The 26,135-nt window shown below is 43.6% G+C and overlaps 1 protein-coding gene across 1 annotated transcript in view; it reads right to left on the bottom strand.

Moving 5' to 3' along the window:
- The window catches only part of PTH1R (parathyroid hormone 1 receptor), a 453,204-nt gene that overhangs the window by 26,057 nt on the left and 401,012 nt on the right, over nucleotides 1–26,135 (bottom strand). Inside the window, exon 8 of the mRNA XM_063924515.1 lies at nucleotides 16,457–16,517. Within this exon, the coding sequence (XP_063780585.1) occupies nucleotides 16,457–16,517 (61 nt within the window). The remainder of the gene's footprint in view (nucleotides 1–16,456; nucleotides 16,518–26,135) is intronic.

The raw sequence follows: 26,135 nt of genomic DNA, 5'->3' as shown, positions 1-26,135 counted from the left end.
GGCACATGCCAGGGCTCTGCCACCCTCTTTACATATCTCATTGTCTGCTTGTAGCTGTGCAGCACCTCTTTATGCCCTGGCTGCTGTAGCACCTCACTCTGTCCCAGGTGCTCCAGCACCTCTCTCTGTTCCAGCTGCTGCAGCACCTCTCTCTGCCCTGGCTGCTGTAGCACCTTTCTCTGTCCCAGTTGCTGCAGCATCTCTTTCTGCTACAGCTGCTGCAGCACCTCTTTCTGCCCTGGCTGTTGCAGCACCCGTCTCTGCCCCAACTGCTGATCCAGCTCCTTTCTCTGCATTAGAAGCTGCAGAGTCACATATATAAGCGGCTCTACTGTGGTGTAACATATATAAGCGGCTCTACTGTGGCATAACATGTATAAGGGGCTCTACTGTGTTACGTACTGTGTATAAGGGGCTCTACTGTTACCTAATGTATATAAGGGGCTCTACTGTGTTACCTAATGTGTATAAGGGGCTCTACTGTGTACATAATGTGTATAAAGGGCTCTACTGTGTTACCTAATGTGTATAAGGGGCTCTACTGTTACCTAATGTATATAAGGGGCTCTACTGTGTTACCTAATGTGTATAAGGGGCTCTACTGTGTACATAATGGGGGTCATTCCGAGTTGTTCGCTCGCAAACTGCTTTTAGCAGCTTTGCACACGCTAAGCCGCCGCCTACTGGGAGTGAATCTTAGCATAGTAAAATTGCGAACGAAAGATTAGCAGAATTGCGAATAGACACTTAGCAGTTTCTGAGTAGCTCGGGACTTACTCTGCCACTGTGATCAGTTCAGTCAGTTTCGTTCCTGGTTTGACGTCACAAACACACCCAGCGTTCGCCCAGACACTCCTCCGTTTCTCCAGCCACTCCCGCGTTTTTCCCAGAAACTGTAGCGTTTTTTCGCACACACCCATAAAACGGCCAGTTTCCGCCCAGAAACACCCACTTCCTGTCAATCACATTACGATCACCAGAATGAAGAAAAAACCTTGTAATGCCGTGAGTAAAATATCTAACTGCATAGCAAATTTACTTGGCGCAGTCGCACTGCGGACATTGCGCATGCGCATTAGCGACTAATCGCTCCGTTGCGAGAGAGAAATAACGAGCGAACAACTCGGAATGACCCCCAATGTGTATAAAGGGCTCTACTGTGTTACCTAATGTGTATAAGGGGCTCTACTGTGTTTCCTAATGTGTATAAGGGGCTCTACTGTGTTACCTAATGTGTATAAAGGGCTCTACTGTGTGGCATAAAGTGTATAAGGAGCTCTACTGGGGAGCAATGTGAATAACTGACACTACTGTGTGGTGTAATCTGAATAACGGACACTACTGTGTGGTGTAATGTGAATAACAAACAATACTGTGCAGTGTAATTTGAATTGCTACTATTCTGTGGCCACGGCCCTTCCCAATGAAGCCACGCTCCTATATATTTGTTGAGTGCCTTTGCTGTGCCCAATGCCTATTTTATTCATAGAAGTACCCCAAAAAATATTTTGCCCTGAGCTCCACAAGGTCTAGAACCAGCCCTGTTACCAATTTAGGATTTTTTAATATTTTTCTCTTCAAATGTAACATGTTGGCTAGGCCCCCAATTCAGTACAGTAGAGGGGGCACCAAAACATACCCTTGCTCCGGGCACCATGGCACCTAGCTGCACCTCTGCTTGCACAGCTTCAGGAATCAGGGTGGCTATCAGAGGGCTCGGGTAGAGGTGCTGCTGATGTACCCAGCATGTAATAACAGAGGAGGTCCACAGCATGCTGATAATCCCACCTGCAAACTGCTGCTTACAGACAGATGTCTACCTGTGAATAAGAAGCAGTTTACTGCCAGAATCATATCTCTGACACTGAAAAGTGGTCAGGAGACATGTGCACCTTCAGTTGTATCCCCTTACAGTGTATTTACAACAGACAACCTCATATACCACAGCCAGTCACATAACAGATGGAACTACAGTATTTGCTCCTGCACAGGCAGTGGAATAAGTCTCACTATGTGAAGTTACAGTAGGTGTAATTGTTAGTTTAAACAATTGCAGCTAAGCAGATCTACAGTATGTAGTGTGCAATCACACAGCCAAATGTATCCATATACACTACATAGATCTGCTTAGCTGCAATAGTCTAAACTGACAATTAAACCTTCCGTAGCTTCATGGGTCTGGGACTGAGGGTCGACAGCACAAAGGTCGACACACCTTAGGTCGACGCCAATTGGTCGACACACCTTAGGTCGACATGGACAAAAGGTCGACATGGACAGAATGTCGACAGGAACAAGGTCGACGTGGAAAAAGGTCGACATGAGTTTTTTTATGTTTTTTGGGTGTCGTTTTCTTCGTAGAGTGACCGGGAACCCGAATTAGTGCACCGCGTCCCCTCGCATGGCTCGCTTCGCTCGCCATGCTTCGGGCATGGTGCCTTTGCTCCGCTACCGCTTCGCTCGGCACACTTTACCGTTCCAATCGTAGTCCACGTGGATCGTTAAGTATGAAAAGGTTAAAAAAAAAGAAAAAAATCGTGAAAAACTCATGTCGACCTTTTTCCACGTCGACCTTGTTCCTGTCGACCTTTGTCCATGTCGACCTTTTGTCCATGTCGACCTAAGGTGTGTCGACCAATTGGCATCGACCTAAGGTGTGTCGACCTGGAGTCCGGATACCAGCTTCATATAGTTATAATTATTCATATTGCAGATGCAACATTAAACTGCACAAGAATTAGTTTTAAATGTATACAAAGTTGCAGATGAAGCACAATGGAACTCGCGTAAGAAAGAGACGCAGCTGCGTAGCCCTTCAGTCATACAGTAGATGCAGACACAGTCACACACAGATATACAAATGTTGCACATCAGATTGATCAGTGCAAGCTAGCAATGCAGTTTTGTTACTCCCAGTTGTTTCATTTCTGCACACAGGGGGTCATTCCGAGTTGATCGCTCACTAGCAACTTTTTGCAGCGCTGCGATCAGATAGTCACCGCCTATAGGGGAGTGTATTTTCGCTTTGCAAGTGTGCGAACGCTTTTGCAGCCAACGGCACAAAAAAGTCTGTTGCAGTTTCTGAGTAGCTCTGGACTTAGTTGCTGCAATCACTTTAGACTTTTTGGTCCCGGAATGGACGTTAAACACCAGCCCTGCAAACGCTTGGACACGCCTGCATTTTTCCAAACACTCCCAGAAAACGGTCAGTTGACACCCATCCATAGCCCTCTTTCTGTCAATCTCCTTGCGATCGGCTGTGCGAATGGATTCTTCGTTAAAGCCATCGCACAGCAACAATCCTCTTTGCACCCGTACGACGCGCCTGTGCATTGTGGTACATACGCATGCGCAGTTTTGCCAAGTTTTAACCTGATCGCAGCGCTGCAAAAAGTTGCTAGAGAGTAATCAACACGGAATGACCCCCATAGTTTGAGCAAGAAAGACGCTTTTTGGAGGAGATCTTGGGGGTAATTTAGACCTGATCGTAGCAGCAAATTTGTTAGCAGTTGGTCAAAACCATGTGCACTGCAGGTGGGGTAACATGTGCAGAGAGAGTTAGATTTGGGTGGGTTATAGTGTTTCTGTGCAGGGTAATTACTGGCTGCTTTATTTTTACACTGCAATTTAGATTTCAGTTTGAACACACCCCACCCAAATCTAACTCTCTCTGCACATGTTACATCTGCCCCACCTGCAGTGCACATGGTTTTGCCCAACTGCTAACAAATTTGCTGCTGCGATTAGGTCTGAATTAGGCCCCAGGTAAATACACTATACTGGCTTTCAGAATGCCGGCAGTTGGAATACCGATGCCGGAATAGCGACACTAGTCAGAAGACTGATGCCGGGAACCTGACATGAATCACAACGCCGGCGCTGGAATCCCAACTGCCGGCATTCACGATGGTAAGTATGCCAGGATGGGTTAGGGTTTGGCTGCGGAAAGGGGGGGGAAGGGAGGTTGGGGATTGTGGGAGGTTAGATTTAGGCTGCGGGCGGAGGGATAGGGTTAAGCTACGGAAGGGGGAAGGGTAGGATCAGGCTGAGGAAAGGGGAGGTTAGGATTAGGCTGCGGGCGGAGCGGGCGGAGGGATAAGGTTAAGTTGCGGAAGGGGGAAGGGTAGGGTCAGGCCGTGAAAAGGGGAGGTTAGGATTAGGCATTGGGGGGGAAGTTTGGCTGCGGGGGGGGGGTTAAGGCCAGCAGCAGGAAGGGAGGGTTAGGGGGTTAGAGTTTCAATATCTACCTATCAGGTGTCAGGATCCTGCACGTCGGATGCTGCTGTTGGTATTCTGGCCACCGACATCCCAAGCGCCGGGATCCTGACTTGAGCCGCAGTGTATGAGAACACATCTGTGTGCACTGGTAATGAGTTGTTACTTAAGGCCCGTACACACTGGGCGATATATCGGGCGTTCTCTTGAACGGCCGATATATCGCGGGTCCGTCGGCCAGTGTGTACGGCCGATACGTCTGTGAACTCCGTCGTTCACAGACATATCGCGTCGGCCCCGCAGCACAGCCGACGGCCAATATGTCTACCGATATATTGGCGCGTCGCTGTGTGTGTACGGCGGTCGGCCGACCGCCCGTACACATGCTGCGGATGCCGGCGGTGATTGACAGCTGAACTGGGCGGGCGTGTGCACACGCCTGCCCAGTTCATGACGTCAGTCCCCGACGGATCGGGCAGTGTGTATGCTGAACACACTGCTCGATCCGTCCATAGATATATCTGCCGATCAACTGATCTGCAGATATATCTTTACAGTGTGTACCCACCTTTAGTCTTATTTCTGATTCTCATGATGACTGTCTACATGCAATATGTATTATTATACTTGTACCCCCCCCAATATCCTTTAGTGTTATTCCTATATTTTTATTGAATCCACATTTATATTTGAAAAAAGCTAAGAAAACAAATAATATAAAATAATAATAAACTGTGGGGCACAGCCACTCCCAATTCCCCTGCACACGCACCCACTCCCGATCCCTGAAAGCCACGGGGAACGCCGACACCTGACAGGGAAGTGAGGTCGTTGTCTTTGGCGCAGGTGCTGATATAACGATTTCTGCCGTCATGTTATAATAAACCACCTTCCAGTCCAATGCTCTGCGTCAATACTAGGGATGAGCGGGTTCGGTTCCTCTGAATCCGAACCCGCCCGAACTTCAGTTTTTTCTTCACGGGTCCGAGCGACTCGGATCTTCCCGCCTTGCTCGGTTAACCCGAGCGCGCCCGAACGTCATCATCCCGCTGTCGGATTCTCGCGAGGCTCGGATTCTATCGCGAGACTCGGATTCTATATAAGTAGCCGCGCGTCGCCGCCATTTTCACACGTGCATTGAGATTCATAGGGAGAGGACGTGGCTGGCGTCCTCTCCGTTTAGAGAAGAGAGTGAGACAGTAGAGAGAGACACAGTAGTAGTAATTTTGGGGAGCATTATTAGGAGGAGTACTACTATACTACTACTACTTGCTGAAGTGATATAGATTAGATAGTGTGACTGTATTAATTATCTGACTTGTGGGGGAGACACTGACAGTGGGGAGCAGTTAGAGTCTGAGAGCAGGACTCAGGAGTACATATAACGTACAGTGCACACTTTTGCTGCCAGAGTCAGTGCCACACTGCCATTGTGACCACACTGACCACCAGACCAGTATAATATATTTTGTTATTGTCTGCTTAGGAGTACTACTTGCAAGTTGCTGATAGTGTGACCAGTGACCTGACCACCAGTTTAATAATCAATCACCACCAGTTTAATATATATATATATATATATATATATATATATATATATAATTGTATATAATATATATATATATATATATATATATATATATATAATATTGTATACCACCTACCCGTGGTTTTTTTTTTTTCATTCTTCTTTATACATACTACTATAGTAGCTTACTGTAGCAGTCTGCGGTGCTGCTGAGCTGACAGTGTCCAGCAGGTCCGTCATCAGTCATTACATAATAAATATATATACCTGTCCGGCTGCAGTACTAGTGATATTATATATACATATATATTGATTTCATCTCATTATCATCCAGTCTATATTAGCAGCAGACACAGTACGTTAGTCCACGGCTGTAGCTACCTCTGTGTCGGCACTCGGCAGTCCATCCATAATTGTATACCACCTCCCCGTGGTTTTTTTTTTCCTTTCTTCTTTGTACATACTACTATAGTATAGTAGCTTACTGTAGCAGTCTGCGGTGCTGCTGAGCTGACAGTGTCCAGCAGGTCCGTCATCAGTCATTACATAATAAATATACATACCTGTCCGGCTGCAGTACTAGTGATATTATATTGATTTCATCTCATTATCATCCAGTCTATATTAGCAGCAGACACAGTACGGTAGTCCACGGCTGTAGCTACCTCTGTGTCGGCACTCGGCAGTCCATCCATAATTGTATACCACCTCCCCGTGTTTTTTTCTTTTTCTTTCTTCTTTGTACATACTACTATAGTATAGTAGCTTACTGTAGCAGTCTGCGGTGCTGCTGAGCTGACAGTGTCCAGCAGGTCCGTCATCAGTCATTACATAATAAATATACATACCTGTCCGGCTGCAGTACTAGTGATATTATATTGATTTCATCTCATTATCATCCAGTCTATATTAGCAGCAGACACAGTACGGTAGTCCACGGCTGTAGCTACCTCTGTGTCGGCACTCGGCAGTCCATCCATAATTGTATACCACCTCCCCGTGGTTTTTTTTTTCTTTCTTCTTTGTACATACTACTATAGTATAGTAGCTTACTGTAGCAGTCTGCGGTGCTGCTGAGCTGACAGTGTCCAGCAGGTCCGTCATCAGTCATTACATAATAAATATACATACCTGTCCGGCTGCAGTACTAGTGATATTATATTGATTTCATCTCATTATCATCCAGTCTATATTAGCAGCAGACACAGTACGGTAGTCCACGGCTGTAGCTACCTCTGTGTCGGCACTCGGCAGTCCATCCATAATTGTATACCACCTCCCCGTGGTTTTTTTTTTTTCTTTCTTCTTTGTACATACTACTATAGTATAGTAGCTTACTTTAGCAGTCTGCGGTGCTGCTGAGCTGACAGTGTCCAGCAGGTCCGTCATCAGTCATTACATAATAAATATACATACCTGTCCGGCTGCAGTACTAGTGATATTATATTGATTTCATCTCATTATCATCCAGTCTATATTAGCAGCAGACACAGTACGGTAGTCCACGGCTGTAGCTACCTCTGTGTCGGCACTCGGCAGTCCATCCATAATTGTATACCACCTACCCGTGTTTTTTTTTTTTCTTTCTTCTTGATACATACTACTATAGTAGCTTACTGTAGCAGTCTGCGGTGCTGCTGAGCTGACAGTGTCCAGCAGGTCCGTCATCAGTCATCATTACCTAATAAATATATATCTACCTGTCCGGCTGCAGTACTAGTGATATTATATATACATATATATATTGATTTCATATCATTATCATCCAGTCTATATTAGCAGCAGACACAGTACGTTAGTCCACGGCTGTAGCTACCTCTGTGTCGGCACTCGGCAGTCCATCCATAATTGTATACCACCTACCCGTGGTTTTTTTTTTTCTTTCTTCTTGATACATACTACTATAGTAGCTTACTGTAGCAGTCTGCGGTGCTGCTGAGCTGACAGTGTCCAGCAGGTCCGTCATCAGTCATTACATAATAAATATATATACCTGTCCGGCTGCAGTACTAGTGATATTATATATATATATATTGATTTCATCTCATTATCATCCAGTCTATATTAGCAGCAGACACAGTACGGTAGTCCACGGCTGTAGCTACCTCTGTGTCGGCAGTCGCTCGTCCATCCATAAGTATACTAGTATCCATCCATCTCCATTGTTTACCTGAGGTGCCTTTTAGTTGTGCCTATTAAAATATGGAGAACAAAAATGTTGAGGTTCCAAAATTAGGGAAAGCTCAAGATCCACTTCCACCTCGTGCTGAAGCTGCTGCCACTAGTCATGGCCGAGACGATGAAATGCCAGCAACGTCGTCTGCCAAGGCCGATGCCCAATGTCATAGTACAGAGCATGTAAAATCCAAAACACCAAATATCAGTAAAAAAAGGACTCCAAAATCTAAAATAAAATTGTCGGAGGAGAAGCGTAAACTTGCCAATATGCCATTTACCACACGGAGTGGCAAGGAACGGCTGAGGCCCTGGCCTATGTTCATGGCTAGTGGTTCAGCTTCACATGAGGATGGAAGCACTCAGCCTCTCGCTAGAAAACTGAAAAGACTCAAGCTGGCAAAAGCACCGCAAAGAACTGTGCGTTCTTCGAAATCCCAAATCCACAAGGAGAGTCCAATTGTGTCGGTTGCGATGCCTGACCTTCCCAACACTGGACGTGAAGAGCATGCGCCTTCCACCATTTGCACGCCCCCTGCAAGTGCTGGAAGGAGCACCCGCAGTCCAGTCCCTGATAGTCAGATTGAAGATGTCAGTGTTGAAGTACACCAGGATGAGGAGGATATGGGTGTTGCTGGCGCTGGGGAGGAAATTGACAAGGAGGATTCTGATGGTGAGGTGGTTTGTTTAAGTCAGGCACCCGGGGAGACACCTGTTGTCCGTGGGAGGAATAGGGCCGTTGACATGCCTGGTGAAAATACCAAAAAAATCAGCTCTTCGGTGTGGAAGTATTTCAACACAAATGCGGACAACATTTGTCAAGCCGTGTGTTGCCTTTGTCAAGCTGTAATAAGTAGGGGTAAGGACGTTAACCACCTCGGAACATCCTCCCTTATACGTCACCTGCAGTGCATTCATAATAAGTCAGTGACAAGTTCAAAAACTTTGGGCGACAGCGGAAGCAGTCCACTGACCAGTAAATCCCTTCCTCTTGTAACCAAGCTCACGCAAACCACCCCACCAACTCCCTCAGTGTCAATTTCCTCCTTCCCCAGGAATGCCAATAGTCCTGCAGGCCATGTCACTGGCAATTCTGACGAGTCCTCTCCTGCCTGGGATTCCTCCGATGCATCCTTGCGTGTAACGCCTACTGCTGCTGGCGCTGCTGTTGTTGCTGCTGGGAGTCGATGGTCATCCCAGAGGGGAAGTCGTAAGCCCACTTTTACTACTTCCACCAAGCAATTGACTGTCCAACAGTCCTTTGCGAGGAAGATGAAATATCACAGCAGTCATCCTGTTGCAAAGCGGATAACTGAGGCCTTGACAACTATGTTGGTGTTAGACGTGCGTCCGGTATCCACCGTTAGTTCACAGGGAACTAGACAATTTCTTGAGGCAGTGTGCACCCGTTACCAAATACCATCTAGGTTCCACTTCTCTAGGCAGGCGATACCGAGAATGTACACGGACGTCAGAAAAAGACTCACCAGTGTCCTAAAAAATGCAGTTGTACCCAATGTCCACTTAACCACGGACATGTGGACAAGTGGAGCAGGGCAGGGTCAGGACTATATGACTGTGACAGCCCACTGGGTAGATGTATGGACTCCCGCCGCAAGAACAGCAGCGGCGGCACCAGTAGCAGCATCTCGCAAACGCCAACTCTTTCCTAGGCAGGCTACGCTTTGTATCACCGGTTTCCAGAATACGCACACAGCTGAAAACCTCTTACGGCAACTGAGGAAGATCATCGCGGAATGGCTTACCCCAATTGGACTCTCCTGTGGATTTGTGGCATCGGACAACGCCAGCAATATTGTGTGTGCATTAAATATGGGCAAATTCCAGCACGTCCCATGTTTTGCACATACCTTGAATTTGGTGGTGCAGAATTTTTTAAAAAACGACAGGGGCGTGCAAGAGATGCTGTCGGTGGCCAGAAGAATTGCGGGACACTTTCGGCGTACAGGCACCACGTACAGAAGACTGGAGCACCACCAAAAATGCCTGAACCTGCCCTGCCATCATCTGAAGCAAGAAGTGGTAACGAGGTGGAATTCAACCCTCTATATGCTTCAGAGGTTGGAGGAGCAGCAAAAGGCCATCCAAGCCTATACAATTGAGCACGATATAGGAGGTGGAATGTACCTGTCTCAAGCGCAGTGGAGAATGATTTCAACGTTGTGCAAGGTTCTGCAACCTTTTGAACTTGCCACACGTGAAGTCAGTTCAGACACTGCCAGCCTGAGTCAGGTCATTCCCCTCATCAGGCTTTTGCAGAAGAAGCTGGAGGCATTGAAGGAGGAGCTAAAAGGGAGCGATTCCGCTAGGCATGTGGGACTTGTGGATGGAGCCCTTAATTCGCTTAACAAGGATTCACGGGTGGTCAATCTGTTGAAATCAGAGCACTACATTTTGGCCACCGTGCTCGATCCTAGATTTAAAAACTTCCTTGGATCTCTCTTTCCGGCAGACACAAGTCTGCTGGGGTTGAAAGACCTGCTGGTGACAAAATTGTCAAGTCAAGCGGAACGCGACCTGTCAACATCTCCTCCTTCACATTCTCCCGCAACTGGGGGTGCGAGGAAAAGGCTCAGAATTCCGAGCCCACCCGCTGGCGGTGATGCAGGGCAGTCTGGAGCGACTGCTGATGCTGACATCTGGTCCGGACTGAAGGACCTGACAACGATTACGGACATGTCGTCTACTGTCACTGCATATGATTCTCTCACCATTGAAAGAATGGTGGAGGATTATATGAGTGACCGCATCCAAGTAGGCACGTCAGACAGTCCGTACTTATACTGGCAGGAAAAAGAGGCAATTTGGAGGCCCTTGCACAAACTGGCTTTATTCTACCTAAGTTGCCCTCCCACAAGTGTGTACTCCGAAAGAGTGTTTAGTGCCGCCGCTCACCTTGTCAGCAATCTGCGTACGAGGTTACTTCCAGAAAATGTGGAGAAGATGATGTTCATTAAAATGAATTATAATCAATTCCTCCGTGGAGACATTGACCAGCAGCAATTGCCTCCACAAAGTACACAGGGAGCTGAGATGGTGGATTCCAGTGGGGACGAATTGATAATCTGTGAGGAGCGGGATGTACACGGTGATATATCGGAGGATGATGATGAGGTGGACATCTTGCCTCTGTAGAGCCAGTTTGTGCAAGGAGAGATTAATTGCTTCTTTTTTGGTGGGGGTCCAAACCATCCCGTCATTTCAGTCACAGTCGTGTGGCAGACCCTGTCACTGAAATGATGGGTTGGTTAAAGTGTTCATGTCCTGTTTATACAACATAAGGGTGGGTGGGAGGGCCCAAGGACAATTCCATCTTGCACCTCTTTTTTCTTTAATTTTTCTTTGCGTCATGTGCTGTTTGTGGAGTGTTTTTTGGAAGGGCCATCCTGCGTGACACTGCAGTGCCACTCCTAGATGGGCCCGGTGTTTGTGTCGGCCACTAGGGTCGCTTATCTTACTCACACAGCTACCTCATTGCGCCTCTTTTTTTCTTTGCGTCATGTGCTGTTTGGGGAGTGTTTTTTGGAAGGGCCATCCTGCGTGACACTGCAGTGCCACTCCTAGATGGGCCCGGTGTTTGTGTCGGCCACTAGGGTCGCTTATCTTACTCACACAGCTACCTCATTGCGCCTCTTTTTTTCTTTGCGTCATGTGCTGTTTGGGGAGGGTTTTTTGGAAGGGACATCCTGCGTGACACTGCAGTGCCACTCCTAGATGGGCCAGGTGTTTGTGTCGGCCACTAGGGTCGCTTAGCTTAGTCATCCAGCGACCTCGGTGCAAATTTTAGGACTAAAAATAATATTGTGAGGTGTGAGGTATTCAGAATAGACTGAAAATGAGTGTAAATTATGGTTTTTGAGGTTAATAATACTTTGGGATCAAAATGACCCCCAAATTCTATGATTTAAGCTGTTTTTTAGTGTTTTTTGAAAAAAACACCCGAATCCAAAACACACCCGAATCCGACAAAAAAAAATCGGTGAGGTTTTGCCTCACCCAAAACACGGCCGCGGAACCGAACCCAAAACCAAAACACAAAACCCGAAAAATTTCCGGTGCACATCTCTAGTCAATACGTCTGTGATGTTAAACATCAAGGCGGCGTTTCCTGTCCCCTGCCCAGAAAGTATCTATCTTTTACAGCTCTCAGCGTATTGATCGTAAAATGCTTTTTGATTAACCACGGACAGTAAAACTGGGCTTTTAGTCTACGGAAATCAATGGCAGCAGAGGACAGGCTTTACGTAAACAGGATCGTTCATTAACTTTCCCTGTTTCATGCTATTCAGGACACTAAGTTGTCTATATAAAGAAATGTTCCTGATGTGATATTGTGTAAAACCAATTAAAACAAACGTGTACACTACCCTGCCTCACGCACCACTTAATATACAATACAAGAGCCCCCTAACACCCGTGCATACAGTATATACTGTAGGCTGCCTCACACCTGGGTATACAGTTTATATGCACAAGATGGAGTAAACTGTATTGCGGTAGACAGTAGAAAGAAGAAGCAAAGGTGCAGGGGTGCACCTAGGGGGGATTATCCTGCTGCCCACCCCACACCTGCACGTATGCACAAACACACACAGATACTCCAATCACAACAGTTCTGGGAGGGAAAAAAAGAAATTGGCCACTAGTGTCAGCAGTGAAAAAAACTAACACATGGGTGTGGTATACAAGATCTATATACAATAGGTCCATTCGGTTGACCCCATATGGTCGACAGACAAAAGGCTGACACTGACAAAAGGCCGACATGGACAAAAAGTAGAAAAAGAAAAGGCTGACGCTGGAAAAGGTCGACATGGGCAAAAGGATGGCAGGGTCAAAAGGTTGACACGGCAATGGCTGACACACTTTTTTTTTTTGCATTTCTGGGATTAGTGTGGATAGTTATTTCACTGGGGATGCCGGAATCCCTACAATACTTGAAATCCCGGAGCCAGAACACTGACGTCCAGCTGGTAAGTACTGGGGCCACTCTTAGGGATAGGACCTGGGGAAGGGTTATGGTTGGGCACTACAGGGAAGGGGGGGGGGTTAGCCCTAGCCACCACCCCCTCAGTCTTAGCTATATCCTCGAGTCCCACTATTTTAGCCCTATCCGCTACCTCAGGTGGGTCGGGGAGGGGTAAAATACGTTCTGCATCCCCAAGTGGGCTAGCTTAGCTCACCACAATAGTTATTGAAGGTTATGATATGTGACATGGATAGGCAAGGATGAACAAGTCCAAAAACATAAAAAAAGGATGTTGACCATAAGTGTTTCGACCATCTTCATGTTGACCACTTGAATATGTCGACCTTTTCTAGTATCAACCTTTTGTCTGTCGACTGTCAGCCCATAGTCCGGATCCCCTAACACTTCGGGGCATATTTATGAAACTATGCAGTCTGTCCCCAAAATGAAGAATCCTTTTTGCAGCAAATCGCAACAATAAGGATTCTTGTTCCACTTTGTCTACAGGCTGACACTCATTTTTGTAGGCTATGCCTTGGTTTTTATAAATTTGGCTACACAAATATGGTCTCCATTAATGTTCTTATTTATACTGTGTCTTTATTGCACTGTTATTTTGGCTCTACTGTGCTTGGTGCTTTTAGGAATAGATAAAATGCAGAAAATTATTTTTCCGTCCTTATCTGCGGTTTGTTGGCTGAGTGAACGAATGCGTGAGTAACAATAGCGTTATCGGCAATTTTTTACATTTGATTTTAATTGGATCTGAAGGGAGATAAGTATTAGTTTTGTAGAGTTGTATTCATGTGCAAGTTACTATATTAGTTTGGTAAGACAGGCAAGGTGGGTTTATTTACGTGAGTAGTCTTTACATGAACGGTTTACTTTATGGTTCCGCTATGAATGGTCGACCATGTTATGGTCGACAGTCATTAGGTCGACCACTATTGGTCGACATTGACATGGTCGACATGGACACATGGTCGACACATGAAAATGGTCGACACATGAAAGGTCGACACATGAAAAGGTCGACATGAGTTTTTTAACTTTTTGTGGTGTCGTTTTTTGCGTAAAGTGACTGGGAACCCCAATTAGTGCACCGCGTCCCCTCGCATGGTGCCTTCGCTCCGCTACCGCTTCGCTCGGCACAGATTACCGTTCCAATCGTAGTCCACTTGGATCGTAAAGTATGGAAAAGTTCCCCAAAAGAAAAAAAATAAAAAAAACCCATGTCGACCTTTTCATGTGTCGACCTTTCATGTGTCGACCTTTCATGTGTCGACCATGTGTCCATGTCGACCATGTCAATGTCGACCAATAGTGGTTGACCTAATGACTGTCGACCATAACATGGTCAACCATGTGAACGGATACCTTACTTTATACCTCATTACTTTCTTTAATATACATCATTACCATACAGTTTTACATTTATATACACAGTTCTATTCCTATTACTGTATAATTATTGTGGTGAAGGGTCTGGCCTCTCTGTAAGACGTCACATTTAGAACATTCCAGATGCTATCATTAATGTGGTCATGTTTAGAAGTCAAGAGGTAGCATTAACATTTCATTATATATAATTAGGAGATGCTACAGCACCTTACAAATGGGAACAAACATGGTAATTAAACAAGACTCGGAATAAACAACCAGACACAGAGGTAACGGAACAGCTTGATAGCTCTCTCTATATATATAAAATGTTCTGTATATCATGTAGATTGCTAGTTACAGGACTGCAGATAAATAATCCACAAGTAATCACTGCACACAAGGGACCCATGGGTGGTGACACAGGAACTGTAGATGGTACAAATTATAATAACTTCAACTTTAAACAGGGGTGTTATGGGTTAAAGAGAAAAAAAAAAGGTTCTTTGGGCTTAAAGGACAAACGTGAGGATCAAAACAAGAAGAAATTAGCTGCAAATATCTTTTATCATCATTTTATTTTCTTCTAGAGGACATAGTGTATTGCAATGACTCACTGGACATTGGCAGACATTTAATAGGCTGAGCCACTATTAATACGACTACTGCCCCACAACTCAATAGCAACCAGTCTCATCACCGACATACGGATTCCTAGTGATTTAATAGATTGCACTCTCAGTGATGTCACTGGATCCTAGTGACTAGATAAGCTACTCTCTCAGTGATGTCACTGGTTCCCTGTGACTGGATAGGCTGCAGTCTCAGTGATGTCACTGGCTTCTAGTGACTGGATAGGCTGCATTCTCAGTGATGTCACTGGTTCCTAGTGACTGGATAGGCTGCACTCTCAGTGATGTCACTGGTTCCTAGTGATAGGATAGGCTGCATTCTCAGTGATGTCACTGGTTCTTAGTGAATGGATAGGCTGCACTCTCAGTGATCTCACTGAATTCTAGTGATGGGATAGCTTGCACTCTCAGTGATGTCACTGGCTCCTAGTGACTGGATGGCTGCACTCTCAGTGATGTCACTGGATCCTAGTGACGGGATAGGCTGCACTCTCAGTGATGTAACTGGCTCCTAGTGACTGGGATAGGCTGCACTCTCTGTGATGTCACTGGATCCTAGTGACTGGATAGGCTACACTCTCAGTGATGTCACTGGATCCTAGTGACTGGATAGGCTGCATTGTAAGCGATGTCAATGGTTCTTAGTGAATGGATAGGCTGCACTCTCAGTGATCTCACTGAATTCTAGTGATGGGATAGCTTGCACACTCAGTGATGTCACTGGCTCCTAGTGATTGGATGGCTGCACTCTCAGTGATGTCACTGGATCCTAGTGACTGGATAGGCTGCATTCTCAGTGATGTCACTGGTTCCTAGTGATAGGATAGGCTGCACTCTGTGGGATGTCCCTGGCTCCTAGTGACTGGATAAGTTGCATTTTTAGTGATGTCACTGGCTCCTAGTGACTGGATAGGATGCACTTTCAGTGATGTCACTGGTTCCTAGTGATAGGATAGGTTGCACTCTCAGTGATGTCACTGGCTCCTAGTGACTGGATAAGTAGCATTTTTAGTGATGTCACTGGCTCCTAGTGACTGGATAGGCTGCATTCTCAGTGATGTCACTGGCTCCTAGTGATAGGATAGGCTGTACTCTCAGTGATGTCACTGGTTCTTAGTGAATGGATAGGCTACATTCTCAGTGATGTCACTGGTTCCTAGTGATAGGATAGGCTGCACTCTCAGTGATGTAACTGGACCCTAGTGATAGGATAGATTGCACTCTCAGTGATGTCACTGGCTCCTAGTGACTGGATACATTGCATTTTTAGTGATGTCACTGGCTCCTAGTGAATGGATATGCTGCATTGTCAGTGATGTCACTGGTTCCTAGTGATAGGATAGGTTGCACTCTCAGTGATGTCACTGGCTCCTAGTGACTGGATAGGCTGCATTTTCAGTGATGTCACTGGCTCCTAGTGACTGGATAGGCTGAATTCTCAGTGATGTCACTGGCTCCTAGTATAGAATACCCTGCTACTATCTCCTAGTGCAGATATACCTTAGTTGAACCTATTTAGAATGAAATTGTACTTACGCTGTATCTGCAAATGTGGCTCTTTCTCGTGCCCATATTGTAACAAATACAGCCGGTACACCTGAAAATAAACACACAGAATGTGGGTAAGAAGATTGCAGATTACTTCTGTTAGCTGTAACTGGATGAATACATGGAGTCCTGTGTGTAGATTTATATACTCAACAGCAGACTTTCACTTTACTGTACTGTAGCTCTGATCTGTCCAGATTATTTTAAATGGCTTCTAATACAATTCCTTACAATATCACTTATAGATTGTCTTCTAGTATGTCCTATAGAATGTCTTATACTATGTATTATATTATGTCTTATATATTGTCTTATAGTAGGTGTTATATTGTTTCTTTTAGATTGTCTTACAGTATATATTATACATTGTTTTATAGTACTGTATCTCTATTTAACTTCCTTACAGTATCTCTTATAGACTGTCTTACTGTATAATATGTATATTATGTCATAGAAATTGTCTTATAGTAGCGTTTATAGATTGTCTTATAGTATGTATTATATTATGTCTTATACTGTAGACTGGTTTATATATCTTTTAAATTGTTTATCAGTATCTCTAATAATTTCTTTATATTATTTCATACTGTCGATTGTTTTATAGTATGTTTTATATTGTAGTATGCCATATAGATTATTTTAGAGGTTCTCTCATACATAATCTTGCAAATTGTTCTATAACATACAGTATGTTATAGATTGTCACATGGATTGTTATATTCTATTATGCCTTAGATTATGTATTACGGATTCTTTTATAGACCCACAAATTGTGCCTTAGGGTAGTTTTTATCGATTGTCTTTGAGCATGGCTTACAATATATCCTATATTACTGTATGTCTTACAGTTTATCTTATAGTATGTCTTATGTCTCTTTATGTTTTAAAGCCTTTATTACAGATTGCTTTATGTGTACAATCATAGACATTATCTCACAGTATGTTTTTGGTATGTGTTATAGTATATTGTACAGTATGTCTTATAGTATATTGTATCTTATGGCTTATAGTATATTGTAGAGTATGTCTTATAGTATATTGCATAGGATGTCTTATAGTATATTGTATAATATGTTGTATAGTATATTGTACAGTATGTCATATAGTATATTGTATAATATGTCTTATAGTATATTGTACAGTATGTCTTAAAGTATACTGTATAGTATGTCTTATAGTATATTGTATAATATGTCTTATAGTATATTGTAGAGTATGTCTTATAGTATATTGCATAGTATGTCTTATAGTATATTGTATAATATGTTGTATATTATATTGTACAGTATGTCATATAGTATATTGTATAATATGTCTTCTAGTATATTGTACAGTATGTCTTCTAGTATATTGTACAGTATGTCTTACAGTATATTGTACAGTATGTCTTCTAGTATATTGTATAATATGTCTTCTAGTATATTGTACAGCATGTCTTACAGTATATTGTACAGTATGTCTTACAGTATATTCTACAGTATGTTTATATAGTATATTGTACAGTATGTCTTCTAGTATATTGTATAATATGTCGTCTAGTATATTGTAAAGTATGTCTCATAGTATATTGTATAATATGTCTTATAGTATTTTGCATAATATGTCTTATAGTATATTATATAGTACAGATGGGTCCACCTTTATCTTGACTTCTTTGCTGCGCCTAGGCACACAATGGCTCAGTTAATCCTATTAAAGGCCAAGATAAACGCGGACCCATCTGTATGCCTTACAGCATGTTGTACAGTATGTCTTATAGTATATTGTACAGTATGTCTTATAGTATATTGTACAGTATGTCTTATAGTATATCTTATAGTATATTGTATAATATGTCTTATAGTATATTGTACAGTATATCTAGTAGTATATTGTATAATATGTCTTATAGTATATTGTACAGTATGTCTTATAGTATATTGTATAATATGTCTTATAGTATATTGTACAGTATATCTTATAGTATATTGTATAATATGTCTTATAGTATATTGCATAATATGTCTTATAGTATATTATATAGTATGTCTTATAGTATACAGCACAATGTATCTTATAGTATATTGTACAGTATGTCTTTTAGTATATTGTACAGTGTATCTTATAGTATATTGTACAGCATGTCTTATAGTATGTTGTACAGTATATCTTATAGTATATTGTACAGTGTCTTATAGTATATTGTACAGTATGTCTTATAGTATGTTGTACAGTATATCTTATAGTATATTGTACAGTATCTCTTATAGTATATTGTACAGTATATCTTATAGTATATTGTATAATATGTCTTATAGTATATTGCATAATATATCTTATAGTATATTATATAGTATGTCTTATAGTATATTGTACAGTATATCTTATAGTATATTGTATAATATGTCTTATAGTATATTGCATAATATGTCTTAAAGGTATATTATATAGTATGTCTTATAGTATACAGCACAATGTATCTTATAGTATATTGTACAGTATGTCTTGTAGTATATTGTACAGTGTATCTTATAGTATATTGTACAGTATGTCTTATAGTATATTGTACAGTGTATATTATAGTATATTGTACAGTATATCTTGTAGTATATTGTATAATTTGTCTTATAGTATATTGTATAATATGTCTTATAGTATATTGTACAGTATATCTTGTAGTATATTGTATAATATGTCTTATAGTATATTGTACAGTATATATTGTAGTATATTGTATAATATGTCTTATAGTATATTGTACAGTATGTCTTGTAGTATATTGTACAGTATATCTTGTAGTATATTGTATAATATGTCTTTTTTTTTTTAACTGAAGAGATTTTATTAGAGAAGGTTTTCAATACAGAGCATACACAACAGTTTGAAAACAAACAAAGCCAATATCATGGTGGTAGTACGTCTGTAAATCATGATACAGGATAACAAGGTAACAATACTAGAAAGCATAAAAATCGGAAACAAAAGGAGAATAGGGGAAAGGAGGAAGAGAGAAGATAGAGAAAGAGAGAAACATAAAATAGGAGAGATGCTGACAGTCAGTTTTCCAGGGAAAGTGTAGAGAACCTACGCATAAATGTATAACCTGAACTAAACAGTGGGCAGATACTTAGAAAAAACAGAAAAGACTCATGTATATGATCCATCCTTTGACATTTAGCCCTACCCGGGCTATGTCAAGAGGGCTCGACCTCAGCGTTTCAAAGGTTCATAGCAACAGAAAAGTAAAACAGTCACACAATACAAGACAAGGCATTCCGGGGAGCAATAAAGGAGGAATAATAATCAGACCAAGGCAACCATTTGAGTAGAGGGGATTGAGGAGCTAAGGAATATTTAACACTCATAGTTTCCATTTCGAAATTACGCTGGATTGACGCTATAATTTTGGACAAATGCGGTGGGTCTGTTATTTTCCAATATTGAGCAATGGCGGCCCTAGTGGCTATGAGAATATGTCTTATAACATAAGAGTGTTCAGAGGGTACAGAGGGAGGGAAATAATGCAACAAAACAATCTCGGGACGGGGAGGGAGGAGCACCTTTGTAACCTTTTCAATCAGTCCAAAAACGTCCGTCCAAAGCGGCCTAATAATCGGGCATGTCCAGAATATATGTATTAAGGTACCATCCAACCCACAATGTCTCCAACAGAATTTAGAGGAATCAGGCCAGATCCTATGAAGTTTATCTGGTGTGTGATAAAGGCCATGAATTAACTTAAACATCATTTCAGTGTGATTAATGCACCGAGACATTTTAAAAATATTCATGAAAATTTTGTTCCATTCATGATCTGTCAGAGGGATATTAAATTCTGTCTCCCAGCGCACTTGGATATTTAATTTCACATCATTGTACGGAGAGAGGAGAGTAACATACCACTGAGATATACCGCCTTTGTGGTTTATGGAGGAAAACTTAGCCAAGATATATGGAGGGGGAGTAGGGGAGGAGAGAGGATCAGGTATGTTCGCCATTATCCAATGTCGAATGCGCAGATATTTATAAAAGTCCTTTGACGGTATCGAATGTTGGGATTGTAGCTGTTGGAAAGTTTTAAGCCCTGAATTATCGTATAAGTCCTTGATCAGTTGAATGCCAAGCTCCCGCCAGTTCCGCAAAGAGAGATCTGGGAGCAATTTAGAAACTGCCAAAAGGGATAGGTGTGAGGAGGGCAGAAGGCAGTCACCCAAATTAGTAACCAATCTGTCCCAAACTTTAAGAGAATTAGTTACGCTCCTCATAATTTTAGCAGAAGGGGGTCTATGTGAAGGTTTGACCCAAATTAAGTCTGGGAGAGGAAAGTCAGAGCATATATGTCTTTCAATATCTACCCAGGGTTTTACAGAATCCGTCCGAAGCCAGTCCTTCAACTGATCAAGGAGACACGCATGCTGGTAAAGTTCAAGATTAGGGAAAGCAAGACCGCCGCTACCTTTGCATCTAAACAAGCGAGTTCTAGCTATCCTGGGTTTTTTACTCTTCCAAATAAAAGTAGACATGACAGAGTATAATTTGTTAAGTAGAGCAAGCGGGACTAAGTAAGGTATGGCTCTGAAGAGATAATGAATTTTCGGGAGGAGCATCATTTTAATTGAGGAAAGACGTCCTAACCAAGAAATTTCATAATTCGTCCACTGTTTAGTGAGGGTTTTGAACTGGTCTAAGAGAGGGAGGTAGTTACAATCAACCGCGCGGAATGAGATCTGGAGGGGATCCTGATCCCAAGATATTGAAGGGAAGAGTCTTGCCAGGCATAAGTATATGTAGATTGTAGGGATTGAAGTGGGATTGGATTGATATCGAAGGCTAGCGCCTCTGTTTTAGCCGTGTTCAGAGTAAGCCTGAAGAATATCGTGAATAGCCGGGAGAGAGGACTCAGGTTTAGTTATAAACAATAGGACGTCATCTGCAAACAGGCAAATCTTGTGTTGTGTAGGGCCTATATGAACTCCACTAACAAGGGTAGAAGACCTAATTTTCTCTGCCAAAGGTTCTATTGCTAGGATGAAAATTAATGGCGACAGTGGGCATCCCTGGCGAGTGCCGTTGGTGATAGGGAAAAAATCAGATAGAAACCCATTACTAAAAACGCGCGCTGAGGGTTGTGTGTATAGACGTAGAACATTTTGTAAGAATTGTCCCGAGAACCCAAACCTGGCAAGAACATGTATAACCAATGAACCAATGAATCCTGTCGAAAGCTTTCTCCGCGTCAAGAGAGAGCAGTAGTAGGGGCTCCCGAAGTGTGGAGTGAGCTTCTAGAAGAGAGAATACTCTCCTAGTATTATCAGGGGCTTGGCGACCGATAGTGAAACCCACTTGATCTTGATGTATCAAAGTGGGGATCAACGGATTCAGTCTATTTGCAAGCAGTTTGGCATACAGCTTAATATCTGTGTTTAAAAGTGCTATGGGTCTATAATTTGCGCAGAGAGACGGGTTCTTGCCAGGCTTGAGAATCGTGATCACCTGTGCCTCCAACATTTCTCCAGGGAAAGGGTTAGAGGAGGCGTCATTGTACAAATTAAGAAGAAGTGGGGAAAGTGAATCTTGGAAGGTAATATAAAAGAGATTAATAAACCCATCTGGGCCGGGGGCCTTGTCCTTTCTGAGAGCTTTCAGAGAGGAATGGATTTCGTTCTCAGTCCAGGGTGTGCAAAGTATGGAGGAATCATCGGGGGAAATGGAAGGTACATTAATGGAATCCAGGAAAGACCGTATAAGCTGTAAGGAAGGTTGAGGGGTGAGGGGGTCATGTTTAAGGTTATATAGTTTCCTATAGTATGAAGCAAATTGGTTTGCAATATCTTTAGGGTTCAGGGACAGTGATCCATCCGGGTTAGTCAAATTTCTAATTCTATTGATAAGATTTTTCCCTCTAAGTTTCCGCGCCAATAGTTTACCAGCCCTATTGTCTAACGTGTAGTATTTTTGGTTTAAGTTGGAGACCGCTCTTTGTACGTGCGAAAGGTACAGACTGTTCAGTTTCCTCTTCGCTTCAGTCAGGGACGTGAGAATGAGATCGTCTGCAGGGGACTGTTTATGTTTAATTTCTAAAGTCGTCACCTCCAACTCATAGGCCAATTGGACTTCCTGGTCATGGCGCGCTATATGAGCTGAAGCATGGATAGCTGCACCTCTCAGGACTGCCTTAAGGGCACACCAATGATTGGAAACAGAAGTATCAGCAGGACTATTGGTGTCTAGATAACAAGACAAGGCCTCTCGTAATATAGAGACTCCGTCCTCATCTTTCAAAATGTAATCCCGCAACCTCCAAGGGCGTGGAGGAGAGGTAGACGGTTTGTATGACCAGGACCAAATTAAAGGTGCATGGGCTGACCACGAAATCGGCAATATTTTGATGGTAGGGATCGATTGCAATGTCCATTTATCCGTCAGGAGCAAATCGATCCTAGAATAGGATCTGTGCACTGCCGAATAAAATGTGTAGTCTCTGGCACCAATATTCCTGACTCTCCAAGCGTCATATAAATCGAATTCAGTCAGTAAGTGTGAGAAGTAGGAGGCTAGCGATTTGGCCGCATTGGCAGATTGTTTATCAAGTTTCGAGGATTTGTCTAAATTAGGGTCAGGAGCCAAATTAAAGTCACCCATAAGAAAAGTCGCACCTTTCCTAACACTATACAACTTTTGAAAAAAGGATTTTAGGAACCGGGGTTGATTGGAATTAGGGGCATAAAGGGAAACCAAAGTGACATACCTAGTTCGCAACTTCCCCACTAGAATCAGATATCTGCCATTGCCATCCACCCACCTACCCTCCAATTGGAAAGAGCAAGATTTATGTAATAGAATAGCGACTCCATTTCTTTTAAACGGTCCACAAGAGACATAGTGAACTGGGTAATTGGCATTGGAGAACTGTGGGGGAGAGTGCAACGGAAAGTGGGATTCCTGTATAGCCACTACATCCGCCTTTTGATCAGCAAAATATTTCAGAGCCAAACGCCTCTTGTGGGGTGAGTTGAGCCCTTTGACATTAAGACTTAAAAAAGTGGCCATGGGGGAGGGTATGACAGAGTGGTACACAGCACAGCGAAAAGCATCAGTAGCAGTCGTGTCAAAATGTAATACATATCGACATAGCACTCCAAGAAAAAAGAAGCAAAGTCAGCATCAGTAAAAAAAGGGACATAAGAAGAGGAAACAGAACAAAAAATAAAACAGGGGAAAAAAACAGAAATAGCATCCATAGAGGAGCTAGAGATACCGTCACACGGGTATCATAACCGGCAAATACGGGTGGGTGGCGTGTCGACCAAAAATGCCCACCGTCGCTTCCAAACCAGAGCATACTTAGCAAGTAATAATCAACCACAAAAATAAAAAAGATAAGCAAGGGCATCCCAAAATGAGAAGAAATGAACATTTGCTACATAATTAAAATAAGAAACAAGAAGAATTCTACCTCAGCCTAAGATTAACGAAAACATTGGAACATCAGGCAAATAGCAAGGCCTATAGGGTAATAATCATGTAAACACAGATAAACCTGTAAAGAAAAAAAGCTAAATAATAGCTGTCTTATGGATAGCCCAAGGCAAGTTTCAGCCCGGAGCCAATGTCCATTCTTGGGCAATTCGTTTCGGTGATGTAGCGGGGGGGAGTAGGTTGTATATCAAGAAGGATGTCCCATTTTTTCAGGATTTTAGGCCCATCCTCAGGGGTGTTGATGATAGTGGTAGTACCATTACGTAGTACTATCAACTTAGTAGGGAATCCCCACTTATATTGGACTGTAGCTTTCCGTAAGGCTGACGTAATAGCGGAAAATGAACGCCTTTTGGCCAGAGTGGCTGGGGATAGGTCCGGAAAAAGTTGAAGAGAATCCAGACAAGTCGCCGTAGGTGAAGAGGGCATTGCTGCACGCAAGATCTTCTCTTTAATGTGAAAAAAGTGAACCCTGAGAAGGGTGTCACGGGGGGCCTGAGCAGGTGCTTGTCGTGACTTTGGCAGTCTATGAATCCTGTCGATCAGAAGATCAGGTAGCGGAGCATCTGGTAACAATTTATGGAAAAGATCAGTGGCGTAGCCATATAGGTCAGCATTAGAAACAGCATCAGGGATGCCTCTTATTTTGATATTGTTCCTACGTGAGCGGTCCTCTAAATCCGTAGTTTTCTCGCGGATGTAGGTGACTTCTTCTAGGAGAGAGTCGTGTGCGGTGATCAGATCATTGTGCGATGCGACCAGCTCCTCCATCTTATGCTCAATATGGTCCGTCCTGTTACCAATTTCAGAGATGTCAGAGCGAAGAGATTGGATGTTAGATTTAAGCTTGGCCGAAATGTCAGACTTGAAAGAGGCTAACAAGGATGGATAGAACGTAGCGTGACCGGACCATCCAGGGAATCCATATCAACTTGCGCGGCATTAGCCGGGTTGTATAGCGTTGATGAAGTTGTTTGAGACGGTTGAGCCAGAGTCGGCGAGGGAAGGGATGAGCGTGGCTTGGCACCGGAGGAGGAGGACCCAAAGACATTCACTTGCGGAGCAGATTTAGACCCCTTCGTCTTCTTTGGAGGCATGTCGAGATGCCCCAAGGGGGATTAGTAGATCATACAGGTGAATGGAGGATAACCTTAGCAAATGGTTACTCAGGCAGGAAGCGACGGTGAGGTAGACATGGTGTTAGGAGGACATATCCTCACGGTGAAGTCGCACCATAGGTACTGTAGTTGTTAGCAATGATCGCAAAACTGCGTTATCTTGGAAGATCAGATTATATGTACGAGAGAACAAAGTGGGGGCACGGGTGTTATGATCCTTCCCCAGCTCCGCACCTCAAAGCTCCCAGCTTGGACCAGCCAGCAGTCAGGGTCTGCAGTGTAGGGGCTCACAAACATCCAGGGAGGCACTGAGGGGTGAGTTAGCTGGAGAATAGCTAGATTGCAAAAGGTGTAACAAGCAGCAGCAGCAGCAGCTCTATGCAGTCTGATCTCCTTTGCCAACTCCAATATGGCCGCAGTCACTGAGCTCCTGTGTTAGGGGATGTCAGCCCAGGGGTCGCCGCTCCTGGGAGACGTTGCTGACCCCCCAGGCCACACCACAGCATCCACAGCAGGGGGTTAGAACAAGTATCCGCCGCTTATACGAGCGCGGCGTCCGCGCGCCCACCACTGCCTCCACTAAGATGGACGCCGGCACCGGATACTCGCGGGTGCCTCCGCGGCTTCACACGGCCCTCGGCGCCTGCCTCCAGGGATGCAGCCACTGCTTCTCGGCTCCCGGCAGCGACCAGTAGGGGCCGTTCGCGCCCGCACGGCTCCCGGAGGCTCCAGATGTCCGGCCGGGGGACGACCAAATCCAGGTCCCGGCTTCAGTGCAGGGGGAAGGCCGCAACCTGCAAGAGCAGGAAAAACCTGCTCCCCGGCTCCGCAGCTCTCCCTCTTCGAGTGGTAAGGTTCAGGGAAGGATTAGCAGGGCACTGGGTGAGTTGAAATCTCGGGTGGGCTGCCAATAAGGGGGTTTTTGTGCTAGTAGCAACACGAGCTCCCCTGGGATATGTCCAGTCAGTCAGGCTGCAAGCCACGCCCACCTGTATAATATGTCTTATAGTATATTGTACAGTATGTCTTATAGTATATTGTACAGTATATCTAGTAGTATATTGTATAATATGTCTTATAGTATATTATAT

This window comes from Pseudophryne corroboree, chromosome 5, assembly GCF_028390025.1.
Source record: "Pseudophryne corroboree isolate aPseCor3 chromosome 5, aPseCor3.hap2, whole genome shotgun sequence".
In the NCBI taxonomy this organism is placed as follows: domain Eukaryota; kingdom Metazoa; phylum Chordata; class Amphibia; order Anura; family Myobatrachidae; genus Pseudophryne; species Pseudophryne corroboree.
This window is presented reverse-complemented; position numbering and strand designations above follow the sequence as displayed.